Source organism: Hylobates moloch, unplaced genomic scaffold (assembly GCF_009828535.3).
Source record: "Hylobates moloch isolate HMO894 unplaced genomic scaffold, HMol_V3 SCAFFOLD_9, whole genome shotgun sequence".
Taxonomy (NCBI): Eukaryota; Metazoa; Chordata; class Mammalia; order Primates; family Hylobatidae; genus Hylobates; species Hylobates moloch.
This window is the reverse complement of record NW_026652284.1, coordinates 112390301-112416782: the sequence shown is the minus strand read 5'-3', so window position 1 is coordinate 112416782 and position 26482 is coordinate 112390301. Positions and strand designations below refer to the sequence as shown.

General features: G+C 44.8%; 1 protein-coding gene across 1 annotated transcript; it reads left to right on the top strand.

Moving 5' to 3' along the window:
- The first annotated feature begins 228 nt into the window (after window positions 1–228).
- On the top strand, window positions 229–25186 carry OC90 (otoconin 90). The gene is made up of 14 exons (XM_058443682.1): window positions 229–292; window positions 4228–4293; window positions 5901–5957; window positions 8676–8850; window positions 9219–9331; window positions 11247–11375; window positions 11539–11580; window positions 12278–12328; window positions 13346–13393; window positions 14930–14983; window positions 16601–16726; window positions 17704–17875; window positions 20570–20676; window positions 24624–25186. Exons 1-14 carry the CDS (start codon window positions 229–231, stop codon window positions 24917–24919), a joined length of 1500 nt encoding a protein of 499 aa, XP_058299665.1. The 3' UTR covers window positions 24920–25186.
- Window positions 25187–26482: the final 1296 nt, after the last annotated feature.

Below are 26482 nucleotides of genomic sequence, written 5' to 3'. Positions count from 1 at the left end.
AGAAAAATGAGGCTTTGAGAGTTAAGTGACTTGTTAGGGTGACACAATGGTAGAGATAAGGTTTTAAGTCAGACCTGTTGGACAAAAAACCCTTATAATGCAGTCATATTTTATGTGAATTTGAATCATGTAGAGGTGAGATGGTGCAACAGAAAATGCTAATGACACATTAATTTATACAAATAGTTCAAAATAATGGATATTGGCACACGTCTTAGCAGTCCAAAGATGGCAGCTGAAGAAGTTATCATCTGTGATACATTACAACCATGTCACGAGGCCATGGCAACACGTAATTGTTCATTAAGTGGTTTGGCTTGAGGTCATGCTAAGAAATGCAACCTCAAACCAATAACTTGGGAATGGAAGGTGTAAAGAAGGATATATAGCTAAAAAATCTATGGAAAGGGCTGTCCTTCCTCAGGTATGTCAGGCTATTAATTGAGAGCATTTTACAAAATACTATCAATGTTCTGAGAGAACAAAAAGCTGCTTTAAAGCAGGCACACTTTTACATCTTCAGAGAATGAAAGGGTGGGAGATACCATGGCTGTAAGATCAACACTCCTTCCTGCTCCCTAATATCCTTCTAAACAATAACCATTATGCATTCATACACCCTGACCTGGAGCCCTTTACTCTGCACTTATTCACTGTGAAAACATAAAGATGCAAGTTTTGAATTGCGTGAGATCCTCAGGCAGGTAGCTGGTTGGACTGGATCTTCTTCCAGCCATGATCACTAGGCTGGGCTGCTTCCCCAAGAGCCTTGATTACTCATTAAGAAGCTGGAGATCTTAGAGAATTACAGAAGGTTTGGAGTACTGGAGTGGTAGGAGACAAACTTAGGTCTGCAAAACTTGATAACATTGACACGAAAAAGTGTTGTGAAGGTAGAAGGAAATAACATCAGAAGGCATGCTACAGGGGCTTAAAGGTTAAGCCAGTTATTTGTTACTATTATCATTAACAACTTCTTACGTTCACTGTTCTCTTTCCCCTCTTCATTAACACATGGGTTGCATTGTTGGATGTTACTTTCATCGTCAACCTCATCATTTCACCATGGAATTATCTTGGGGGGCAAACTCATTATGGAATTTTCTCTGGGGACACAGACACATTTAGCATGTGGAAGAGCAGGCTCCCAACCCACACACCCTGTGGGTGCCTCAGCCTCAGGCCCCCTGCAGCCAGGCCCTTTGGTGAGATGGGCCATGGGGGGTTGCAGCTGCCCTCCTGTAGACCGTGCCCCAGCCATCCCTTGTGACGAAGTTGGCCAAACACTGATCCTTATTCCCTTTCCTGCTGTGCTCTGTGGCAGGTGCCACCTCTCTAAACCTCTGATATTTTACCTGTAAAACAGGGGGGAGTGGGGACAAAAGAGTCACCTTGAGACTTTCCAGATCAAAGGACGAGGACCCCAGTCATTCTGTCCATTCCCTTGATGACAGTTATTGATGCTGATAGAAAGACAGCTAAGGTGCAGAGTGTGACTAAGGGTGTAGGGGGTTTTGGTAGAAGTTACATAGGGTCATTAGAGGACAAGGGTTTTTCAGTCAGGAAAGGTAGGAAAGAGGCAAAAGCAAGGACTTAATACTGTGAAAATGTGCGGTGTATCTGGGGGACCACAGTGGGTTAGTGCAGCTGGGACCATGACTGCCTTAGTCTCCATACTCCAACCATCCCGAATTGCTCTCAGTTCCTTCTGTGTATCCTGGGTCCTGGGCCTTTACAATGGTTTTCCATTTATGAATAAAAGCTTGCTTTAAAAGACAAATATATTTACCCTTTTTAAAGTGAGGTGGCTTATTTAAAACAATTTTTCCCACTGACATATTTGAAAGTTTTTCTTTTCAATTCTGTCAAATTTAGCTTAGTCTGTCCATGCTGTTATAACAAAATCCCACAGACTGGGTAATTTATAAAGAACAGAATTTCACTTCTAACAGTTTTGGAGGCAGGAAAGTCTCAGATTGAGGCACCAGATGATCCAGTGTCTGGTGAGGGCCTTCTCGTTTTATCTTCACATGGCAGAAGGGATGAGTGCTATGTCCTCACATGAAAGAAGTGCACAAGGGCAAATGGACCTAGCTATTTCCCTCCAGTCTTTTTAGAAGGATACTGATCTCATGTATGAATGCAAAGCCTCAAGATCTAATCACCTCCCAAAGGTCCTGATTTCTAATAACATCACCTTGAGGTTTAAGTACTAAGATATAAATTTTGGAGGAACACACACATTCAAACCATAGCAGGGTACATTGATGATAGTGGATAATGCATAGATGACCATTTTATAATTCTAATTTTTAAATGTTTACTGTTTTACAATTTTTATAACTTATTTTTGTTCATTCTAGTCAGCACTTTACCATAGTTTCCCATTTACAAATGAAAGTTTCCTTTAAAAGTAAAAATACTTACCTTTTTAGAAGCAATGTGGCTTATTTTTTTTTTAATCTCCCACTGACAGATTTAAAATAGTCTTTTCAATTATGTCAAATTTAGCTTTATATATTTTGGATCATGCTATTATGTACATACAAACTTAGAGTCACTGGAACTCCCAGATGAAACAAACTTTTTATAATTGGACAGTAAATAAAATTACCCTGTAATAAAATAAAAAAAAAGTGAGTTGACTTAAAATGTTGCATTAAGAAATGTTATTATGTACATACAAATTTAGAGTCACTGTAACTCCCAGATGAAACAAACTTTTTTATAATTGAAAAGTAAATCAAATTCTCCTTTAATAAAAAAAAAGTGAGCTGACTTAAAAATACGCATTAAGAAGTAATAGTAGAGGCAATATGCTAGTGACTGCAGTTTGAGGAACCTTGTGGGATGGTATATTGGTAGTGCCAGTCCTGGTACTGGTAGCAAGGACAAGCACCCACTGTTGTTATTCCTCTCACCAGTGGTGGTTTTGTCTCCACTAGGAAGGACTTGGCGAGCCTCAGTGACTCCCTCAGTTACGTGTTGTGGAAATTCCAAGGGAATGAGTTTTATCAGAAGAAAGTGCGTATGGAAGGGTTTCCTGCTGGTATCTGTGGCTAGAGGCCAAGGATCTTGCTAAATATACAACATAGAACGATCTTGCTAAATATCAATGCACAGGACAATCCCTAGAAACAGAAAATTTCACAACCCAAAATGTCAACAATGTGAAGCTGAGAAACCTGCTCTAAGCCAAGCAAGGCCAACTCAGACACCACCTGGGGGCATCTTCCTGAACAGATGTAGTCTAACATGCTTCTGTGAGGGATGGCCCTTTGTGACTTTCAGATTGATAGGGCTTCTACACAGTGTCAGACGGACAGTGCTGACTCCACAACTCTCTACTTGACGAAGAAAGACAAAACTCTTTTGACCATTTGCAACTACTTACAAGCTTTATATTGCTGGAGAAAGAAAAATATGAGCAGGAAGAAGTCTATAAGCTCTCTGAGCTTTTAGGGAGCAAATCTGTGTTGAACCTGGGATTCCAACTCCCATATATTTGCCCCATTGGCCCAGGCTGCATCTTCACATCCCCAGCATGATGAAGTCTTGGCTGAAGGTGGTGGTTGTATTTGGGTACTGGTAGTACTAGGACACTATTGTTATTATACTGTTAAGCAATAATTCTCAAGGTGAGGTTTCAAGACCATCAGCTTCAAAACTAGTTGGGGAGCTTGCTAAAATTTCTTCTTTCTGAGTCCCAGTCCAGACTAGCTGAATCAAACTTGAGTGAGAGCATAGGAGTCAGAATGTTTACGGAGTCTGCATCCCAGGTGATTCTGATGCTGATAGTCTGGGGAAAAACCTTATCCTCTATTATTATATAAACTCCTTGGGGGTTGGGCTCTTTTTCATGTATTTACCTCTTTCCACCAATGCTTTAAGTCAAGAAAGTCCGAAACAAAACTGCAATCTAAATAAAACAGGATGCTTCATACACAAAGACAGCTTCAAGATAAGTCTCCAAACCTCTCCATCCCCAACCAGAATGCCACCGTTAAGGCTTACGAATATAAGACATCAGGGCTACCCCACCCATCCCCTTATTTCCTTCAGGAACTACCTCCCAAATCTGGTGCATAGCAGGCTCTAGGAAATAAGCATGGAATTGAATTTATGTGAATTTCCATTGTTTGTCTGGCTGTCGCCTTCTGGACTTAGTCCAGCAAGTGAATGGTATCAATGTTTGTGCTTACCCTACTTTCTCTTCCTTATTTATAGGGGGCCATCCTCTGGACACCCCACATTTTCCACAGGAGCTGCCTCCAGGACTCCCAAACAATATCAGTAAGGATTCTTAGAACTTTTCTTAGGGGTAGAGTAGAAAGTTGTCTAGGATATTGGCAGAGAAAATGACCCCTTCTGAATACACCCTAGAGCCACACACTGCTGTGGCATTTGTAGGTAAAGGGATTGAAGTGGGACTCAAAAGCATCTCCCCAACAATCTCCCCTGGTGTCTGGCCCAACCTTTGTCTCTCAACTGAGACAAAGTCTAAAAATTTCTGTCAAAGACAAAGGTCAGCTGAAAAGGGAAACCAGGAGAAGGCAGGAAATGGGCTGACGTGAAGATTATATATTAATTGTATCTTACTTCAGATTGAGCTCTGAGCTTCCAAGAAGGCAAGACCAAGAGTGATAAATGATATATTGCTTGCTCTGGTTGTAAAAAAGGAGGATCCATATTTGTTTCCCGGGAAAGTGAAAATTTTCTCAGCCATAGTTTATAAACACTTCTCAGGTGAGTCCCTGAAGGTGGGCATGGCTGAAGACCATCATGCATAGTGAATTCACTGGTGATGTCAGCCCTGAATCAAGTGTTCATTTCCAACCTTTCAGAGGAGTGAGTTGGGTCAACCAAATTATTCATGCGTGAGTCCATACATGCAAAGTAATCAGTCCCATTCAAATGCAAATGACAAGTGGCCTGTCTCCAAATGGCATAACTTCTAGAGGAAGTGCAATGCCCACCAGGAGGCTTCTTTAGTTAGACATTAAGACTCACAGGGCCGGGCGCGGAGGCTCACGCTTGTAATCCCAGCACTTTGGGAGGCCGAGGCAGGCGGATCACGAGGTCAAGAGATCGAGACCACGGTGAAACCCCATCTCTACTAAAAATACAAAAAAAAATTAGCCGGGCGCGGTGGCGGGCGTCTGTAGTCCCAGCTACTCGGAGAGGCTGAGGCAGGAGAATGGCGTGAACCCGGGAGGCGGAGCTTGCACTGAGCCGAGATTGCGCCACTGCACTCCAGCCTGGGCGACAGAGCGAGACTCCGTCTCAGAAAAAAAAAAAAAAAAAAAAAAAAAGACTCACAGGCCACACTTGGCATTCAGAAGAATCAAAGCTAAGGAACATAGCATGCCAGCAGGCCACACGGCAGCCACTCCTCTTCAACAAGAGTAGCCCTCACAGCAATCTACACAGCATTCCTGGGGATCCCAGATAACAAACAGCTCAGGTACAAGAGAATGGGACTTATGTGGAGCAGATGTATGACCAGCCCTGGCTTAGAAGCTTCATTCTCCATAGGAATCAGTATCTCTAGTAATGACCTCATGGGTATAATTTCTAGGACACCCAGTAGGATGACTGTTTATAAGAGTCATCACACTGAATGAGACCCAAGATGATGATTTCCTACCAGGTATTTATAGTTCACCCATAATTCCTGCCAGTTCAGATATACCTTACCACCCAGGGTTCATTTGTACCATTGTGCAATGCTGCCCAGTAATGGAATTCACATTTCATCTCTGTCAGGTTTCCATGGTAACCTGTGTTAGTAGAAAGCTAGCTTAGCCCAAGGTCAATTTTGTCTTTGGAGAATGGGTGGACAGGGAGGTGAAAAAAAAAGAAAAACCAAGACTCTCATTTGTTTTCTTTCTTACACTTAGATATCACATTCTTCAGTGGGATGTTTAAAAATGTGGAAAGCGTGGCTGAAATTTTTGGTAAGTTAAGTCTAAAATTGCTTTTATCCACCAGAGGTCAGGGCATGTGTGGAAAAATCAAAGGAAATTGCAAGGGCCTTGGTCTCAACCCTCGGAGCTCCCATGGCCTCCACAGCTACCACCAAACAAGGAGACCCAAGTTCCAATGAGAGTAGTGGTGTCTTTTATTGCAGGGTGAGCCACTGAGCTACCATGTGCCTTCCTATTCCTTGCTTCATTAGTCCTGACTCACAACTCTCCAGGAAGGGAATGGTATCCCCATTTTACAGAAAAGGAAACTCAACCTAAGGGAGTTGAGTGACTTGCCCAAGACCACCCAGCTAGAAGGGAGGAGCTCTTCTTAGAGTCTAGAGCTTAGTCCTGTACACAAAAGTAGTTTTATTTTTCTTCCCTGACTAGTAAATATAAAGTTTAAGAATGTCAAAGTGTGTCAAGAATCCCATTTATCAACTGAAAATCTATTATGTGACTATCAGGACACTATGATGGTTCCTATCATCAGCTACTAAAAGTACCAAAAAAATAAGACTATAATATGATTGACATGAACAAAGACACTCAGAATTACTTTTAGGTTGGGCCATGCTGGGCATAAGGCTGCACTTAAACTGTTGTATAACTAAGTGCAGGTGCCTTGTAAGTTTCTGAATGAAAATGCATATTTACATAAATACACACATGCATAAAGCTTAGTGTTGCTTTTTCAATCAGCATAGAATTCTGTCTTTTTTTTTTTCATTAGGCCTTGTGGGTACAAAACATGGGAAAGGAAGTTTGAATGAGGTGAATAGTATGAGGTGGAACTGGTCCTCACAAACTACTCCTGATCCCCTTAAGCTCTGTCTTGTGACCCTGTGCATGTTAAATCAGTAGTGAGGGGTAACCCATGCAGCACTCAAGGATCCTCTAGTCAGAAAGGTAGAGAATGGGGAGGAGAATGTGAGATTTAGAGTCGGAAACAGTTGATATATGGTTTTCTTGCCAATTTTGTTTGCTGTATACTTTAGGGCAAATCATTATCCCCGGATGATGCCTTGGGCATGCCTTTGGCCTTCAGTTTATTTACTGTGAAATGTAAAGCAAGTTTATTTACTATGAATTGGCAATGACAGAAAACATCTGCCTTGCAGGGTTAACAGGAGGCCCCTGGGACAACAGACAAAGCAAATGCTTTCCAATGCATTACACACTCTGCCAGGCTGAACTATTGTGCTAGTGAAAGCACCTAGTGCAGTTTCTGACACCTAATGGGTGCTCAAAAGTTGTGAATGTCTGTACCACATTTCTTCCCATACTGGCTTATAGTTTTATAGTGTCATCACCATATTATTTGGGATCCATTCAGCGAACTAATAGTGACTCAAATAATAAAGACATTTGTACCACATTTTCTTTATCCAATCCACTGTTGATGAGAACCTAGGTTGATTCCATGTCTTTGCTATTGTGAATGGTGCTGCAATGAACATACAGATACATGTGTCTTTTTGACAGAATGAATTATTTTCCTTTGGGTATATACCCAGTAGCAGAATTCCTGGGTCAAATAGTAGTTCTATTTTAGGTTATTTGAGAAATCTCCAAACTGCTTTTCATAGTAGCTGAACTAGTTTGCATTCCCACAAATCAGTGTAAAAGCAATCCCTTTTCTTTGCAGCCTCACTGTCTGTTGTTTCTTGATTTTTTAATAATCACCATTTTGACTGGTGTGAGATGGTGTCTCATTACGGTTTGGATTTGCATTTAGCATGGAGGGAGTTTGAGGCCATTATCCTAAGTGACTTAATGCAAGAACAGAAATACAAATGCCACATATTTTCACTTATACATGGGAGCTAAGCATTAAATACACGTGAACGTAAAGACGGGAACAATGGATGCTGGGGACCACTAGTCAGGGAGGGAGGGAGGCGGTCATAGGCTGAAAAAAACCCCGGTTGGGTACTGTGCTTGCTGCATGGGTGAGGGGATCGTTGGGAGCCTGAGCCTTGGTATCAATTTACCCATGTGACAAACCTGCCTGTGTACCCTTTAATCTATAATAAAAGTTGATTTTTAAAAAAAAATAACAACAAGAATAAAGACATTTCATTACCTCAAATGGTGTGAAGGCACCAGGATGCATGTAGTAGCTCAACACAGGTGTCAAAGAGCCAGCAGGCTCCGCCTATCTTGCTCCACTGCTATCCTGAGCATATTGGTTTTTCAGCTTCAGACTTGGGGCCTCCTGATAATAATGTGGTTGCTGCAGCTCCAGCTAGCACATCCTCATCCACATTCAAGGTAGAAAAAGGTGTAGATCAAAGGGATCTTCTCACATGCCTTTTTTCTTTGTTAGAAAAGAAATATTTCTCAGAAGACACTTAAAGACTTTCCCTTAAGGTTTTTTGGCCAAATCTGGGTCACATGCACAGCCATAGACCAATCAGTTGGTAACATTGGATTACCATGACCAGCTAAGAATGATTATGAAATACCCTCAGGAACTTAGGGAGAAGGCTCACCTTCCTTAAGAACTTTCTAGGTTTGTTAGTAAGGAAGAAGGTTTAAGTGGTTGTTAGGCAGAAAACCAGCAGGGATGACAGTCTTATTACACAGTAGGTGCTTACTAGGTTGATAAGGCACCATCAGCCTGAGGTATAGGAAGTCCAGGGAACAGGGACTCTCTCCTAGTCCTAGTTCCCAGTGTTCATCAGGCCCTGCCCCCCACCCCCACAGATTGCCTGGGCCCCCACTTCACCTGGCTGCAGGCTGTCTTCACCAATTTCCCTGTGCTGATCCAGTTTGTCAATGGTATGAAGTGTGTGGCTGGTCTCTGCCCCCGAGACTTTGAAGACTATGGTTGCGCCTGCAGGTTTGAGATGGAAGGGTTGCCTGTGGACGAATCTGACAGGTAAGCGAGTTCCACAGGTGAGCAAGACCAAAAAAGGTGAGCTCATGGGAGGCCTGGTTGATACCTTGGCAAGAGCACAAATACGGAAAAGCTCCTGGACTTGGGACTCAGGACAGGGTTTAATTCCACTACCTACTAGTTGGGTGACTCATCTTTACATGGCAATGTCATCTGTGATCAGCTCTCACTCTAAAAAGTTATTAAGATCCTATGTTATGTCTGTTATGCAAAACTTCATTTTAGTGCACTGAATATTTAAAACAGACCACTGCCAGGATCCATCCAGAGACACAGAAAGATCATAAGCTGCCTACTCTCCCTCACTCTAACCCACACCCTCACCCTGCCTCCTCCCGGCCTTCCTGCAGCTGCTGCTTCCAGCACCGCAGGTGCTATGAGGAGGCCGCTGAGATGGACTGTCTCCAAGACCCTGCCAAGCTTAGCACAGAGGTCGATTGTGTCGGCAAGAAGATCATATGTGGTAAGCATCTCCAGGTGTCCCAGGGGCCTAGGCCCAGAAATGACAGTCCAGGGACCCCAAGCCTGGACCAGGCTGAGAGCATTGTGATCCTCTCACATCATCGTCACCACTGGCAGCATCATTGGCAGCACTTAGAGCCCCACGAGGGCTGGATCAGTGGCATCTGTGTCTTTCACAGAGTAGATGCACAATAAATGTTTTTGAGTTGAAATAGCTGATCAGCAAGTTATCTGATTTACAATTTCATACTTGTACAACCCTGAGACCTTGGGAAGGGCAAATTGTTTGCTACTTACACATTGTGTAACATTGCAGAATTATTTAACTCCTCTGACCCTCAAAAAGGGGAGGAGAAACGTACTTCAGAGATTAGTTGTGAAAATCAAATTACACAATGCTTGTGAAATGGTTAGCACAGGGACGGACATATGTTAAGAACTCAGAGATGGACGTGGAGGTGGAAGTAGTGATATGTGAATAAGGCTTGCGGTGGTGGTTGCCAGTAAGAATCAGAAACACATAGGTTCAAATCTCAGCTCCCACCTTATTTGCTATGTGACTCCAGGAATTTTATTTCACGTCTCTAGGCAACCCTGGCAGAGGTAGAATATGCAAAGGCATGGAGGGAAGACAGAACACAGCATGTAGGGGGTCCTATATTAGAGCCATACTTTATGTGTGTTTATTATGTGCTGTAGGCTTATACACAGAAACTCTGATCTTCCTTACAACCCTATTTAGAAAGGGGCCATTGTTTGCAGCTTAAATAACTTGCCCAAAGCCACACAGCTGCAAAGGGGCAAAGCCAGGGTTTGAACCCAGATCTGACTAACACTCAAGTCTGTATAACATGGACTGGCTGGAGTATGGAGCATCAAGGAGGAATTGAGGGGAGGAGGGAGGTGTGAACCACTAGGTGGGAGGCACAGTGAACCCAGAAAACATGATTCATTCATCCACCCAACATATATGTATTGTGTACCTACACCAATGCAAGACAGTCTTCTGTGTTGGGGATAGCCTGACCTTCTGGAATGTCCTCACCATTGTCAGACACTGAAGCTATCCAAAACAAATTGTATAGTATGTTAGAGAGGGACAAGAGCTGTGGAGGAAAATGAATCAGGGGAAAGGCCTGTGGAGGGAAAGGGGGGGGGTTTCTTTAAATGGCAAGGTCAAGAAAAGCCTCCCTGAGATGATGAGAGTTGAGGATGACTTAAAGGATGGGCAGGAAGCCATCCTTGCAGATATATGGGAGAGGAGCAAAGCAGACAGAGGAACAGCTCATGGACTGGCCCTGAGGCTTGAGATGCCTGTTGTGGTTGAGAAATAAGGGAGCAGTGAGACACAAATGGGTTGATGAGGAGGGAGTGGAAGAGGATGTGGCCTGAGAAGGAATAGGGGCCGTGGGTGGGGGGAGCAATCATGTGACGTTTCCTAGGTGACACTGAGACTTGTAGGTTGAGGTGGGAAGACGCTGGAAAGTTCCGAACATAATAAAGGCATGGTTGGACCTGAGTTTCTGAAGGATTGTCCTGACTCCTGGATGAGAGTAGATTGAGCAGCAGGGTAGAAGCAGGGGGCATAGTTAGGAGGCCACTACCATGACCAGGCATGAGACAACAGGGCCTCAGCCCAGTGTGGTAGAGTGGAGGTGCGGAGATGTGGTCAGACTCCATGTTGACAGTGGAGCCAATAGTGCTGCCCTGGGTGCGAGTGTGAGAGAAGAGGAGTGGGTATGGACCTCGTTTGGGTCTACACTCCAAAGAGATAAGAGCTGACATGAATGAGATGGAGATTGCAAGGGGAGTGGGTTTTTGGCAGGGGAGATGGGGAACTCAGTCTTGGAGCTTGCATTACCTCTTGGGATTCCAGCTGAGATCTTTCCAACTGGCTATGTTCTTGCTGTGTGCAGAGTCCAAGGACAACTGTGAGCACCTGCTGTGTACCTGTGATAAGGCTGCCATAGAGTGCTTGGCTCGGTCCAACCTCAACTCTTCCCTGAACTTTCTGGACACCTCCTTCTGCCTGGCTCAGACTCCAGGTAGGTGGAACCTGGCTGCATCAGCCGTGGGGCTGAGGATCTGGACAGAAGCTGGTTTGGGATCTATCATTGCTGCATGTCTCTAGATGCCAAGTCCAGCATCTTTAAAACTTCCCTCAAACCCACTGCTCTCAACAGACTTTCCAATGTATTTTCTTTTCAGAAACAACCATCAAGGAAGAGTTGACAACACTTCTGCCCAGAGGTAAGGCCTCCCAGGGATGCTGGCTCTTGAACCACAAGGGCCCAGATGCTGATGGGAGCCGGTGAATATACCTCCTCCACCAGGCCTGCCTCACTGGAGCTGGAGTGACTATGACACTGGAAGTGGTCCTGCCTTCCCTGGCTAGGAGATGTGTTACTTCTGATAAACCCAATTCAAATGCCCAACATCAAATGGCCCTAGTGCAAACTCAGCCTCATGCTGTGTGGACAGGTGTGAATTTAATCCAGTGTGGATGTAGACCCCAAGTTCATTCTCTCCCCTTTCTCACTCTAGTCAGAGCCCTGGTATGTCATGTGACTGGGACAGGACGTAGTGCTCAGGTGGAGTCAGGTCCCTCCTAGCTAAGTAAGCTCCTGGCTGCCACAGCCTCCCAGGAGCAGACCCACTACCTCCTCCTCTCCCTTCCTCCCCTTTCTCCATGCACTCTCCAGAGCCTGCAGCAAAAGGGGCAGCCTGGGTCCAACAGGCTGGGATCTTGCAGGGCACCCCGTGCTCTGGGAGGAGTAACAGGGGCAAGCAACTCCTAAGACAGGATGAACAGCTCTTCTTAGCAACCCCTTTCTCAGCCCCTTTCCTCCCTTGGGCCAGCAACCAGCCTGTTCTCCTTTGAGACCCTGTGCTTGGTTTTGACACTGTGTTGCATGAGTCACTGCTATTGGGAACTCTCTTTTTCCAGTGGTTCCTGTGGAGCCCACAGACACCAGCCTGACAGCCTTTTCAGGAGAAGGTGAGCCAAAAGGGGCTAGTGTGGAACCCAAAGACACACAATGAAAGTGGGGAGGTGCTATACACTTTTAAACAACCAGATCTCACAAGAACTCACTATCATGAGAACAGCACCAAAGGGATGGTGTTAAACTATTCATGAGAAATCCACCCCCATGATCCAATCACCTCCCACCAGGCCCCACTTCCAACACTGGGGATTATATTTCAACATGAGATTTGGGTGGGGACACATATCCAAACTATCTCAGTTAATATTTTAGGCTTTGTGAGCCACAGGGTCTCTATCACAGTTGCTCAGCTCTGCTACTGTAGCACAAAGCAGGCACAGACAACCCCTAAATTAGTGCAAGTGGCTGTGTTCCAATAAAACTTTATTTACAAAACTGGCTGAGAGCTGGTCTATCATTCACTAATCCCTGAAAGGGGATGATTACACCTATCCTTTAGCGTGGCATAAGAACTAAATGAGAGTGAGCATGGGGAGATTCTAGATCAGTATCTTCTCCCAGGTATGGCTATAAAAAACAGCACACACTATCAAATCATAGGCTGGATACTGGGCAGTTTGCTTAAAATACATAATCTAATTTAATGCTTATACACCCCTATGGAATAATTGCTACAGCCTCCATTTTAAGACAGATGATTGAGATTCAGAGATGAATTGTTTAAGACACAGAGCTGAGTGGCAAAGCTGTGATTAGAGACTTTTTCCTTCTAAACTCTCTTAAGCTGCCTTCCCACAGGGACCTGTTCCAAACCTCAGGGAAATAATAGCCCTTCACCCCTGAAGATGGCATTTGCTGGTATTTGTGCCTAAACACAGGCCTAGCTGTAGTCTGGCCCCTTTCCTACTGAATTGAGACCTTGCTGAACACTACTGTGCAGACATATGCCCTGATCAGATTACCCTAAGCTTCCTCTCTTCCATCCTTAGCCCCCAAATCGGTTTCCTCTGTTTGGCTTTGGCAACTAGCTGAACCGATCGTTAAAGTTGGGTGATTTCTTTTCACAGTGGCTGCAGAGACTAAGGCTGACAGACTGACCACCATCTCAAAGACACGTAAGCAGAGGGGAATTTGGAAAAGGACAGCCTGGAATCCAGTGGAGAAATATTTCAAATATCTAAATATCTGTGTTCAGTCCTGTGACCACTTCTTAATGGAACCTGAAATAAATATTATTATACCCATTTTACAGAATATGTAGGAAACTGAGGCTCAGGAAGAATAAAAGTTGCGACTCACTCAGCAAGTAACTTTTTGGGCTGTTCTCCAAGCCCAGACTTTAGGTCGTAAGACTGTTTCCTTTCTTTTATACAATAGTGGCTCATAGAGAACACTGTCTTTCCTAAAAATATCTAGGCCAAAATTTCATCAGCAGAGTTAACCTAACCATTTACTCTGCTTGTGTAAATAACTATGGATCCTTTATTAATAAGCATAAATCAATGATAATTATTTGCCAGTTACTTAGAATGAATAAGTAAGTCAATGGGTTCTTTGGTTAACGAGCAGTGATCTTGTTGAGGGCCTCCGATGTGCCAGCATATCATTCCCAAGCCCCTTACAAACATCCTCTGAATTAGTCTTCCCTGGTCCTTGGAGGCCTATCCTCATTTTACAGACAAGAAGCAATGAGAAGTACAGTCATTTGCCCAGGGTAGTTCAGCTTGGTAGTCCTTTCATTCTGAGTCTATAGGCTTTGCTTTTGAATAGAACAGTCTGCCCCAGTTTAGAATGGTCCAGAATCTCCCTCTTTCATGGAGCATTTGTGTCCATATCAGTCAACTTCAAAGCCTGGTTTTCATAGAACACTAGCATAGTCTTGATTTTTGAACACATTAAACCTAAGGTAGTTTCTGTCTTTCCGAAGAACTCTTTAGCCACCATCTCTAACATTTTTTCATGTGGCACAGCCAGAAGTGAAATAGTCTTCCTAGTGGTTAAGCATACCAACTTCAACCAGGCTGCCTGGGTTTGCAGCCGCCTCCTAGCTCTGTGATCTTGGAAAAGGGACCTAACTTTTCTGTGTGTCTCCTTTCTCATCTCTGAATGAGGGTGAGCATAGAACCAACTCAAGGGGTTGTGGTAAGTTAATACAAGAAGCCCTCGCTGCCATACCTAGCATGTAGTAGGAGCTTAATAACTGTCAAATAACAATAACAGCAAATTCGGTTTACAGAGAAACTGAGGCTCAGTGGTTTTCCTGGAGTCACATAGCAAACAACTTCAACCACACAATTCTGCTGTCTCTGTACTGCAATGCTCCTCTGTTCCAAAATGTACTTTTCTTTTAATTTTTCTCCAAATTCTAAAGAAGCTTTCATTCCCAAAGTATTTGCACAAACTCACTTGCTTCCAGCCTGACAAGCTGCAGCTGCATTTGCCAGCAAGCCTGTATCTGGGGGGTTCCCTTTGGCTCAGCAGCAGTCCTGGTCTCACCAGCTCTCCTAGGAAATCTCATGGTGCGAAGTGGGCGAGGGGCAGAGTGAAGAGCACATGGCTGCCTGTGTGCAGTGAGTGAGAAGAGCCTCTGAAAACCCAGGTGGGACAGGCTGGGGTGGATGCTCATGCTGTCTCTCTTCTTTGGGGAACAGAAGCAGGCCAAGATCAGGAAGGAGTGGGAGCTGCTAGGGCTACGTCCCCTCCAGGTAAGCATACTGGGCTCCACCTGCCTATGTTCATGACACAGTTATGTCCTTTGTCCTTGACACATTTATGACATCAACTGGGTTCCAAATGAAATGCACTGTGACCTTGTCAGCATGGGAGGTGACAGGGGCAAGAATCGGAGGCATTTATTCCCCAAATGGGGCAGCTGGCCCAGGCAGGGTGATTAACACCAAACACCCTGATCTAAAGAGAGTGAGGGGATCTCAAACTAGCTTAGCACCAATAATCCAGAAAGTTCTTCCTCAGGCTATTCAGACTCAGCAGAGAGCAGACACTGGGCTCTGGGATCTCCTTTGGCTTGTAGAATGTTCTAGCTGGAGAGTCTTAATCTCGGATTAGATGTATGGCTATTTTCTCATTCACTGAGCAGTTCTGATAGCTACTACTGACTATTTCCTAATTGCTAGGCATTTAGCTAGAAGGATTATTCAAACACCAAAAGAGGTATTATTAATATAATTTTGCAAATGGAGAAATTAAGATTTAGAGAGGTGAAGTGATTTGCCCAGGGTTATACATCTAGTACATAGCTAAGCTAAAACTCAAACTTAGATTTCCTTAACACTAACTCATGAACTCTCTCTACTCTACTACACTGACTAGGTGAGTTTCCAGCAGTGGAGAACATGATAGAAAGAAATTAGATAACATGCTTCTATTTGTGGGATTGGAGAACTGGGCAGGATGCTAAACCTAGGAGACTGAGATTACAACAGGGCTTTAGTCTCATAGGAACTGGAGTTGAGTAAGGGGAAGTAGATGACCAGATGCACGAAGCAAACCAATATGGTGGATTTGGGGAAAGACTGCAATCCAGCAGGCACAAATATGCCAGACCTTACCCAATACTTCAGGAACTGAGCCTGGGTCAGCAGATGGGTGGGGCTGAGCCTGCTGCTGTTCTCTTTCCCTGTACTGGGAAGGCTGGAAATTTGGCCTGTGCATGGGAGACTTTGCTGCCTCCAGCTAAGAGGGCAGGTGAGACTGACACATCAGAGCAAAGGGAGATCCAGAGAGAGTACCAGGCAGGCGGTAAGAGATGTGATGGCGAGGAAGGTAGGGCCAGGTCACAGGCAATCCTTGCAGACCACAGGAAGGAACTTGCACTGGATTCTGTAAATAATGAGAAGCTATTAGCTATTACTGCACTTGAAAAAGGAAATAAGGGCTTCCAGCAGTTGTTTTGCTTGTGTACCTTGTTGTGTACCATGAGTCGCCTTAATTTCTCCACCAGTTTCTTTACCTCTTCACTCGCCGTGAGCGCCATAATGCCCCTTCACTGGGCAGGCATGTGATATTCAACATGACACAAACACAAGCCTGGGAGCCTCTGCAGTCCTCATCCCTGGGATATCATCCAGGTGGTCTAGCACAGGCTCCCAACAGTGTTAAGGTTATCATAGAAAATACGGAAATTCTCAGGTAGAATTCATGGATCCCTAAGACTCTGCCTGGATATCTGCAAACCCAGTTTGAGGAACATTCTCCTAACACTATGTTGTTCTATCTGTTTGCATTTGGCTTTCATGTGTCCATCTGCAAATCTTTCCTTGAGCCACTTTTTGAGTCTGAATCATGAAGTTTTTCATTTTCAGGATCTGCAGAGATAGTTGTAACAAGGGTTACAGCTGAAGTTGTAACCCTTGTCCCTGCTGGCATCAAATCTCTGGGGCTGGCAGTGTCATCTGTTGAAAATGGTCCTGAGGAGACAACTGAAAAAGGTGAGCAGAAGCAGTGTCTGTCCTCTGCACTGCTGGGATCTTTTGGTGAGGCTGTGAACAATCACTGTAGGCCACCTTTTCACACTGTGACCTTCTCATGGGGGTGTATCTAGAAGACATCATCCCCCTGACTGAATGAGCACCTTGAGGCTCAGAGGAGATGTAAGCTGCCTGTAGCCACTCAGCCACTGGGAGGCTGAGCCTGGGGGAAGGAGCTACAGTCTTCTGAGCCCCTGACCTTGTGCTGCCACCACTTACTGGCCCACAGCGAAAGAGCTTGGCATCGTCCACACCGTGCTTTATTGGAAAGAATGAAGCAATTGGGTTTTGATCACCTTCCTCCTTTGTCTCTCCTCCCTCTGATGCCTTAAAAAAGCCCCTGCACCTGCAAGGAGGCCACGGCCTGTTGGGCATACAGAGGAGGGGCTTTGTTAGTATCTGGGTGTGCCTTCCATGTGTCCAAAGGGGAGCTATGGAGAAAGCTGCATTTGAGATTTGTGGACAGAGGATGAAGGATAGAAGGAAGAGAAATAGAGACAGAGAGGGGAGTCGGGAGATGGAGAGGCAGAGGAGAGAAAGGCAAGCCCAGTCAGGTGTGCTAATGTGATGCCACCAGAAAGCATAAGAGTTCAGCTGGGATGCTCCCAGGATGCCAGGTCTACTCAGTAATAAGACGTGGCCCCAAACAGCATCTTGGGTCCTGACAAGTCTCCATCCCTTAGGGGGATTTAATAAAGAGTCTTATAGAGCATTAGAAGCCTAGGGAGAAAAGACTTGCCCTCTGAAAGACAATGCATCCCAAGCAGGGGATGAGCCATAACAGGTTTCCCAGAAGAATGGCGAGCCAAGGAGTAGGACATGGGGTTCCTTCGCATGCCTAGAGTTGTCCACATACAACCCAGAAGCTCACATGGCCTTCCTCTTGCGGTGGCTGCCCCGACAGTCCTTGCTCTCCTGACAATTCCTATTCCTTTCAGCCTGTGACAGATTCACTTTCCTGCACCTGGGAAGTGGGGACAACATGCAGGTGATGCCACAGCTTGGAGAGATGCTCTTTTGTCTGACATCCCGGTGCCCGGAGGAATTTGAGTCTTATGGCTGTTACTGTGGACAAGAAGGAAGAGGCGAGCCAAGAGATGACCTGGACAGGTATGGAGAGCCAGCGGTGACAGCTCTGGTGTAGTAGTGCTGATGCTGTCTGAACCAGAGGGTAGTGACAGCCCTCCTGAACACCAGGCTGCACCTTGGGCCTCACTAAAAGCTTGGTGCACACAGTAGCTCACTCAGGTGGCTCTTCAGCATTATAGGCCCATTTTCCTGGTGAGCAGCTGAGGCTCAGGGACTGACTTGTTTGAGGTCATTCACCTTGGAAAAGGCAGAGCCAGAAAGATCCACGTCTTTTGATCTGGGGGCCTAGAGCCCTTTCAGTACTTTGACAAATACTGCCCAGCTACCCTAAGAGGGCCAATCTGCAAATACCCTTCAAATGACCCCAAGTCCACCTATTTTGCAATAACCAACAAGTAGAATTGAGGTCTCCACTTGGTTTTTCCTCCAGAAGGCCACATTAAAATTAGCCTTTTAAGTATAACTTTTCTTAACACCTTTTAAATTTAACCGCTAATTTTCATATGTACCACTCTTGAAAGAATTTTCATTGACCACATGCACTTATTAATGTATTCATTCATTTAAATATGCATCCAACCCATACCGCTTGAGCTTTTGCTCTGTGCCAGCCACTATGTTAGGTGGTAGAGATACAACAATGATTAAACCTTCACAAAGCAACATAAAGCAAACACTTTTGCCCAAAAGAAGCTTATTTGGTGAAAGAGATGGACAATTAAACAAAAGTACTACCCAATATAATAAATACAGTAGGGTAAACAGAGGAAACCATGGAGGACTCAACCTGAGTTTGAGGAATTTTCTCAAAGTAGCATTGATCAAGTTTAAAGATTGCACGTGGGGACAGCCCCTGACCACGGCCAATGGAGAGACCTGCATTCAAAAGGCACATGTCCTTCTCAGATGGTATGGTTGCCAAAGCAAAATCAGCAACTATCGATGAATTTTAGAAACACAAAAAGACGAAGCTTGTCATAGCTAACACAAAGGACACAGTAATGGCAGGAATATGGAGCATGTCAACTGCAGGTTGGATGTGTGGTTGGCTGTGTTTTTTACCCATCCACTTTCTTTCCCCTGCCTCTACCTCTCAGCCATCCCAGCTTCATTATCTACCTCTGAGATTTTCAGTGAAGGAAATCCAGGCTCTGCTGCACAGACAACCTTCAAAACTTACCTCCCACCAGGGGACCCTAAAGAAGTTTTTACTCTAGCAAAGGTGATGTCACACTGTGGAGTCATAAGCATGTTTACATTGTGAGGTTCAACCGTATGCCCGCTGCTCTCCATGACAGAGGACAATTTAAATAGTGTCAAGGTTTTTGAGTACATAGCCCTCAAGGAGACAAGGCAACAGATAGAAACAGCCAGTAGCAGTTTCTGTATTCTTTTGAACCCCTTGGGAAAAAGTGGGGATGATTTTGAAGGTGTTTCCTGATAACTGACCATATTTCACAAAAATATAAAATTTGACCGGTTGGGCAGGTAAGTTATGATATGGCTACTTCACGTCTGTAGAAAGAAATTGAAAAACTCGAGGCCAACAAGAGGAAACCCTTGACTAAGGAAAAGTTAGTCAAACTGATATAATTTTTTATAAGAATGTATTTTTAAGACCACATATACTGTACATGATGGACAAGTTCAGTGACTTTGTGAGTATTTTGATTTATATATGATTTCTGATTCACTCACTGACTCTAGATTTTAACTATTATATCAAGTATCCACCCCCACCCATCCCTGCCAAATACATACACAAGATTGTGTGGCTCTTTTGTGCTAATAGCTGGAGGAAGCAGACGCTGAACTCTAGCCGGTGGCTATGTGAGCATACGAGGGGGATTGTTCCTCTGATGGCTAGCAATGTGGAAAAGTTAATAAGCAGATAATTGGTTGAGAAGAGGTGCAATAAAAAAGCCACAAGAGTCTACGACTCATCCCTGCTGGAGCTGTGGCCTCCCAGACAGAGTGAGAGTTATTAAAAGAAAGGGAAGAGTTGAAAAGGGAGTATATGGGGAGCAACTGTAGCTCCCTATTGGCTGAAGTCATCACAAGTTTCTTAAGGACGTCCACCTGGCAAGGGGAGACACTGGCTATTGTGAGGCCGTATCAGCCAAGATGGGTGGATATACAAAGAAGACATTGGTTCATTTTCATGTATTTACGAGGTCCTGATCTATGCTGGACACATTTCTAGATGCAGTTCTTTATGCTCAGCATGGTTACTCTGCTCTTTTTTAAGGCTAGGGACAAATGACAGTGCACTGTGGATGTGAGATTAACTCCTCTGTGTCAAAGATTGGAGGGAGTAAAGTTACTGCTAGCCCGTATGGTACCTTTGCATAAATTTAAAAAGGTACCCCTTCCTTAAGACTCCATTTCCATCTGTTAGAAAATCATTTAAATAAATATGTAAATAACCTATCTTTGCCATGAAGTTACAATAAAAATCAAAAATAATGTTTTATAATAATAAGATGCATATGGTATAAGCGATGTCACCTGAGACGTGGCCTTTGTGTAGTATACAACCCGAATAACCATACACGATGGCCCTTGGTGTGTATATGAGTCAGCCTTGTGTGCACTGGAAAGGAGGCACTGGCTTCCCTCACTACTATAGGGCATGTGGGAGAAGCAGGCTGTGCTTGAGAGGGTTCCTAGGGAAGCCAAGAGCTCTGAGAAGTAAAGGGTTTTCCTTGGTCTTAGGTGCTGCTTCTCCCATCACTGCTGCCTAGAGCAAGTGAGAAGGCTGGGATGCCTGCTCGAGAGGCTTCCTCGGTCACCGGTGGTGTGTGTGGATCATACGCCCAAGTGTAAGTGCTGTTGGTTGCACAGTGAGTTATTATTTCATTGGGGTCAGCATCGTGACTGTAGTTCAGACTTGTGGATGTTCCCAAGCACTTAACTGTGACTTAACACTCTTTTCTTCTTCCTTCCTTCCCTCCCTCTCTCTCTCTTTCTCTCTCTCTCCTTCCTTCCTTCCTTCCTTCCTTCCTTCCTTCCTTCCTTCCTTCCTTTCTTTTCTTTCTTTCTTCTTTTTCTTTCATGGCGTTTCACTCGGCCACCAGGCTGGAGTACAGTGGTACAATCTAGGCTCACTGCAACCTCTAACTCCCTGATTCTAGTGATTCTCCTCCCTCAGCCTCCCGAGTAGCTGGGATTGCAGGCACGTGACACCATGTCCAGCTAATTTTTGCATTTTTAGTAGAGACGGGGTTTCACTGTGTTGGCCAGGATGGTCTCTATCTCCTGACCTTGTGATCTGCCCACCTCGGCCTCCCAAAGTGCTGTGATTACAGGCATGAGCCACCGTGCCCAACCAATAACCTTCTTAATGTTGAGGCACGTATTATCACACCTCTTCCACTGATGAGGAGATTCACTGTCAAGGGGGTGAGCTGTCTAAGTCACAGAGCTGGTGACGAGCAGGCTGGGACTAATGTAAATAGCCCAAGCTTACTGATTCTCAGCTCTTAATGTGTGTTAACAGAATTAATCCTCAAGACAATACAACGAGCGAGGTAGCACTATTATTCTTCCCATTTAGCAGATAAGGAAACTGAGGCCCAAGATCACACAGATAGAAATAAGTGGGAGAATTGAGATTTGAATTGTAAAACCATATCACTTCAGAACTAAAGCTGATTCTTCACCATACCAGTGAGTTTCTAAGTAACTTTTTTTCTTTTTCTAAGAAGCAGAGTCCTTTTCCCAAGGGAGATTTGAGGAATACTATTTTAAAATGGGGGACTGGCCCTAGCTGAAGAGCGAGGCTTGCCTGCAGCTCCACTCCTCCCTATGGTGGAAGCCAGAGGCTCCTCTGTATCCCTTCAGGGCCTCAGGGGGGGACCACTCTGAAAACTGCAATCCCCATGAGCAGGCCCCTGACAGCAAATGGAGACTTGCTGTAAAATTGACTTTATCTGCATTCTCCAGCTCCATTTCCTCATTCATATCAGTGGACGCATTTCCCTTATGCTTTGCAGTTTAAAAGGAAACACTTGCCCTAGAATTTCACAGGGGACCTATAAGAGTTTGTTCTCATTTTCATTTTCATTTGGGGAAGCCCACTGGCTGGACCTTCCATCCCTCCTTCTTCCTCCACACAACCTTAGCAAAGTACATGGAATGCCGTATTATCTTGCCTTGTACGATCAGGTATGTCTATCACATCCCAGGAGCTTTGTGTTTACATATCACTCTCTCATTCATTCACTCATTCATTCGTTCATTCTATTATCCGCTTAACCAACAAATCTTCACCAGGAACCAGGAAAACAATGAACTTTCATGATCCTTGCCTCAAATTGCTCACAGCTTGGAGGGAAGAGACGTAGGCAAGCAATTATTCTAATCTCACGTAGTATGTGCTAACAGGTAGCATAGGGGCCCTGGGAATGCGGGTAAAGGTATTTGAGTCTATAGTGTTACAGTGAGAGCAGGATAATTTGGGAAAATTCAGGAGAGGTGTGAGGTGAGATTTACCACATTCCCAGATGGCCATACTGGGCATGGATATTCCAAGCAAAGGGAAAAAGGAAAAATAGTGGTGTTTGGGGAATGCTGGGCAGCGCAGGGACAACTGAGCTGTGGTTCTGTATTGCTGGAACAGAAAGTGGAAGTGGGAGGCCCGGTTGTAACACAAGGTAAGGTTGGGGAGACAGACAGGTGCCAGATCATGAGCCCAAGAAACCCATTTGCAAGACTGAAGCATTTCCATTTTTTCCTATAGGGGATGAGGAGCCAGGGGAGGGTTTAGAGCCCATGAATTGTCACATGATGCAATCATGCCAGGAGGTCTCACCTGCTGGGCTGAAGCCTTGCTCTCCCTTCCTCCAATATGACAGAATCCAGGAACACTGCATCTGAAGATTGAACTGATTCACAGCTTCAGTAAACCAGTTCTGACCCTCTGTGAGATTTAAGGATAGCCTCCTGTACCAGATGCCAGGTATTAGTTGATGAGAAATGAGGGCGTCTCAAATCCTGGCCTGTGCTGTCATAAGACAAATGCAGGGAGGAAGGACAGAGTGGCTCTGGGGAACAGGACCTCTGCATGTCTCCACTGTGCTCTCACACTTGGTACATTTTCCTCCTCTTCTTGTCACTTCCTGCTGCTGAAATGCAACTGGCATGTCTGGGGCTGACGTGGAGACCAAGTTAGGAGGCTTGGAAGTCCTCTGTGGTATACGATAGGAAAAAATCTGGTTGATGAACATTTCAAAGTAGGATTAGATGCAAAAAAAATCCCTTAGCTTAACTGAAAACCACAGATAACAAGGATAATATTTGCAGAAAGCTTATGTATGTCTAGAACCTTCAAAGATATTATTTCATTTGAGTCACACCATTCCCACTGCATGCAACTCATACACTGAAAAAAATAGGGTTGGTTTGCCAGATCTAGCAAATAAAAATACATGATGCCCAGTTAAATCTGAATTTCAGATAATCGATGAACTTTTTTTTTGTATAAGTATGTCCTAAATGGATGTACCTTCAAACGTATTAACTGAAATTAAAATTTAACTGATCATCTGTATTTTATCTGGCAATATGAATGATGGGAAATTCTGGCCCACAGAAGGAAGAAGTAACCGTCAAATCTAACACATATTTCCTTAGCACTAACTTGGGAAATATTTGTCAAGGTTTGAGTTAGGCGCTTGGACTCTGCTCTGTCAGCAAGGTTCTCTGTCCAGCAGTGTTACTGGCAGCAAGTCTGGCAGGTTCTGCAGTCCTTGATCCTTCTCTTCTTGGGAGAAAGAATTCAGCCAAGAGACAGAAGTACATCTAAGGCAGAAACAAGAGTTTACTGAAGCAAAGTAAAGTACACTTGGAAGGGGCCAAGTAGGCAACTTGAAAGATTTGAGTGTCCTGCCTGATGGTTGGCTGAGGACTCATAGATTTACTATTTCCCGTCTTTTTCCCTCAATCTCTTCCTCTCGTCCCTCCCCCTGGGCAGGCTGTTAGCTAATCACTGCATGCACAATGACTTGCCAGTATCTAGGAAGGGTCACAGGCACCCTTTGTGGTTGAAGTTTTGTGCATACTCTCTTAGGGAAATTTCTCCTTACTGGTCTAGCACCCTCAGAAGAAGGCCATAGATGGGTCAAATGCTGCCACTTTTCCCCTTACTGTGCATGCCTGGACATGTCCCCAGAGGAAGGTCAAACTTGCCATTTTAAGTTTTTATTGGGAAGTTGCCTGCAAGCTCAAGGTGTCTCCTGTTTGTTAGGAAATTTTCTCATCCCTGTTGCCAGCTGCCTTACAATTGCCTGACAGTCACCTGACAGTTGCCTGATACTCTTTGGGGCCCTATCCTGCCCTGCTCATATCTACCTATCTACCTACTCTAACACCAGGAGTAAAAAATGGATACATAAACAGACAATGACTATACAATGTGATTAACACATAACCTGCAGTGATAGAAAAAAACACGAAGTGGGATTCCATGGGAGCCCGCAAGAAAGACACTTCCCTTAGCCTGGCAGCTCAGGCAAACTTTCTGGAGAAGGGGAAGCCAGCCTAGTGTTGACAGACACCAGCTGAGAGCATTGAGAGCATCCCTGGCAGAGGGATCATTCCCAGCAGGAGGAGAAAGTTGGAAAGTTACCAGCCATATAAGGTGGACACCCTGAGGGTGTGTGGAAGATGGGGAGGAAGGAGAAGGGCTGAGGTGTGGCCAGAGCTGTTGGGGCCTCCCAGTGCCATCCTCAGAGGTCTCATGTTTCCTACTCTGCTCTTTCCTTCTAAGGTGGGGGCCAAAGCCTGTGTGAGAAGTTGCTCTGTGCCTGTGACCAGACGGCAGCTGAGTGCATGGCCTCTGCCTCCTTTAACCAAAGCCTCAAGTCCCCAAGCAGACTCGGGTGCCCTGGGCAGCCAGCAACCTGTGAAAACAGCCTGCACCCTGTGCCCACAGCCCCCACCCTGGGCTCCAGCTCTGAGGAGGACAGCGAGGAGGACCCTCCACAGGAGGACCTCGGCAGAGCCAAGAGGTTTCTGCGGAAGTCACTGAGTCCCTTGGGGATCGGGCCCCTTCGTGGAAGATAGATGCCCAGAGAAAATGGCGAACACCCTCAGTAGCGCAGCTCCTGCTTCACCTTCAGCTCTTTATCTCTCAGCCTCCTCTGTCCCTTGGAGCCTTCTTCCTTTCCTTTAACCCAGAGGCCAAGAGGGAACAGAGGCCGTGAGCCCTGCCCATGCATCATCAGCTGTGGTCACCTCACAAGCCAATGTACATTTGGAGAAGGCAGACCATAGTACCTCCATGCTCCTTTAGTGCACTGTGGAAGCTCAATAAATACTCCAATCAACATGCTCTGATTGTTTTACTTTTAAGACATGTTTAGATACTGTCTCATGAGTAGATTATAAAAGTGAGATGGAGACAATGGAGGAAAAAATATCTCAACTTCCTAATCACTGAAAGCTACTTCTCCTTTTCTTAAAAAAAAAAAAGAAATAGAAGAGAGCATATTTTATCAATCTTATGAGATTGCCCGTGGGCCACCAATAACCCACCAATGCCGAGGACTGAGATGGCAGCTTTTCTGGTGTGTGCCCTAAAAAATACATTTGGCACCCTAAGAGAGTGACCCTGTGTCACAGCGACCACCACGAGAAATCGCTGATCACCCTGTCCTGGGTCCTAGACTTCATTTTTTTGAAAATAGGGTTTATCTCAGTGGTTAGAAGTTCCAGGGATGCAGGTGCCCATTCTGACATAGGCAGTTTAATATTATGGTGATTAAAAAAAAACTTAAATGCCATTCATCCATCCATGTATCCACTCACCCACCCAATAGTTATTGAGCTTGTATGGTGTACCTGGCAAAAGGCAACGTTCTACCAGAACTGCCCTTAATATTCTATGAGGACACAAACTCTTTGGTTCCTATCACATCTGTGGTTCTCAACCCCCATACATCAGGTGTCCTGTAGTGAGAGGATATTTCCTTTTCTCCCTCTCCTCCGACAGGAAAGCAGAACTTCTAAAGAGCTCAGTGTTTGCTGACTTTCATGGCATGAAAATATCCCAAGGTTGGCAACACCTTAAGTAATCAAAAGGTCATGGTGCCAAACCAACAGTTGATATCCTTCCCTACCTTCTAGGGAAACCATGTGATAATAATTTTTTTTTGATGAATACAACACACTGATATCTTTTCAACAACATGACCTTAACTACTAGCCTAAGTTTGGGTTGTCCCAGAAGTAGACCGTTAGACGAGGACGTGAGGGCAGGTAGTTTATTTGGAAACTGAAGAAAACACTGTGAGGAGAGTGAAGAAGTAAGAAAGGAAAGGAAAGGCAGCCAATGAATGTGCTTTCTCAAGCCAAATACCACTGTGGGGGCCTAGACCACTTCCCATTAGAAGTGCCATCCAAGACTTTGGGAGCCAGGATAGGATGCACATTTCAAAGTCATCTCATCCAAGGGAAAAAAGTGGAATACACACACACACACACACACACACACACACACACACACACACACACACAGAGGCACACACACACACACAGAGAGAGAGAGAGAGAGAGAGAGAGACAAGCAGAGACAGTGAGAGAGAGGGATGGAGGGAGACAAACTTCCATCAGTCATTGCTCCTGAGG

Coding starts and splice junctions, on each gene's coding strand:
- OC90 (XM_058443682.1), top strand. CDS start 229: ATGGCAGCTGAAGAAGTTATCATCTGTGATACATTACAACCATGTCAC. Junction 4,294..5,900: donor AGGACTCCCAAACAATATCA/GTAAGGATTCTT, acceptor TCTTACACTTAG/ATATCACATTCTTCAGTGGG. Junction 9,332..11,246: donor CGGCAAGAAGATCATATGTG/GTAAGCATCTCC, acceptor TGCTGTGTGCAG/AGTCCAAGGACAACTGTGAG.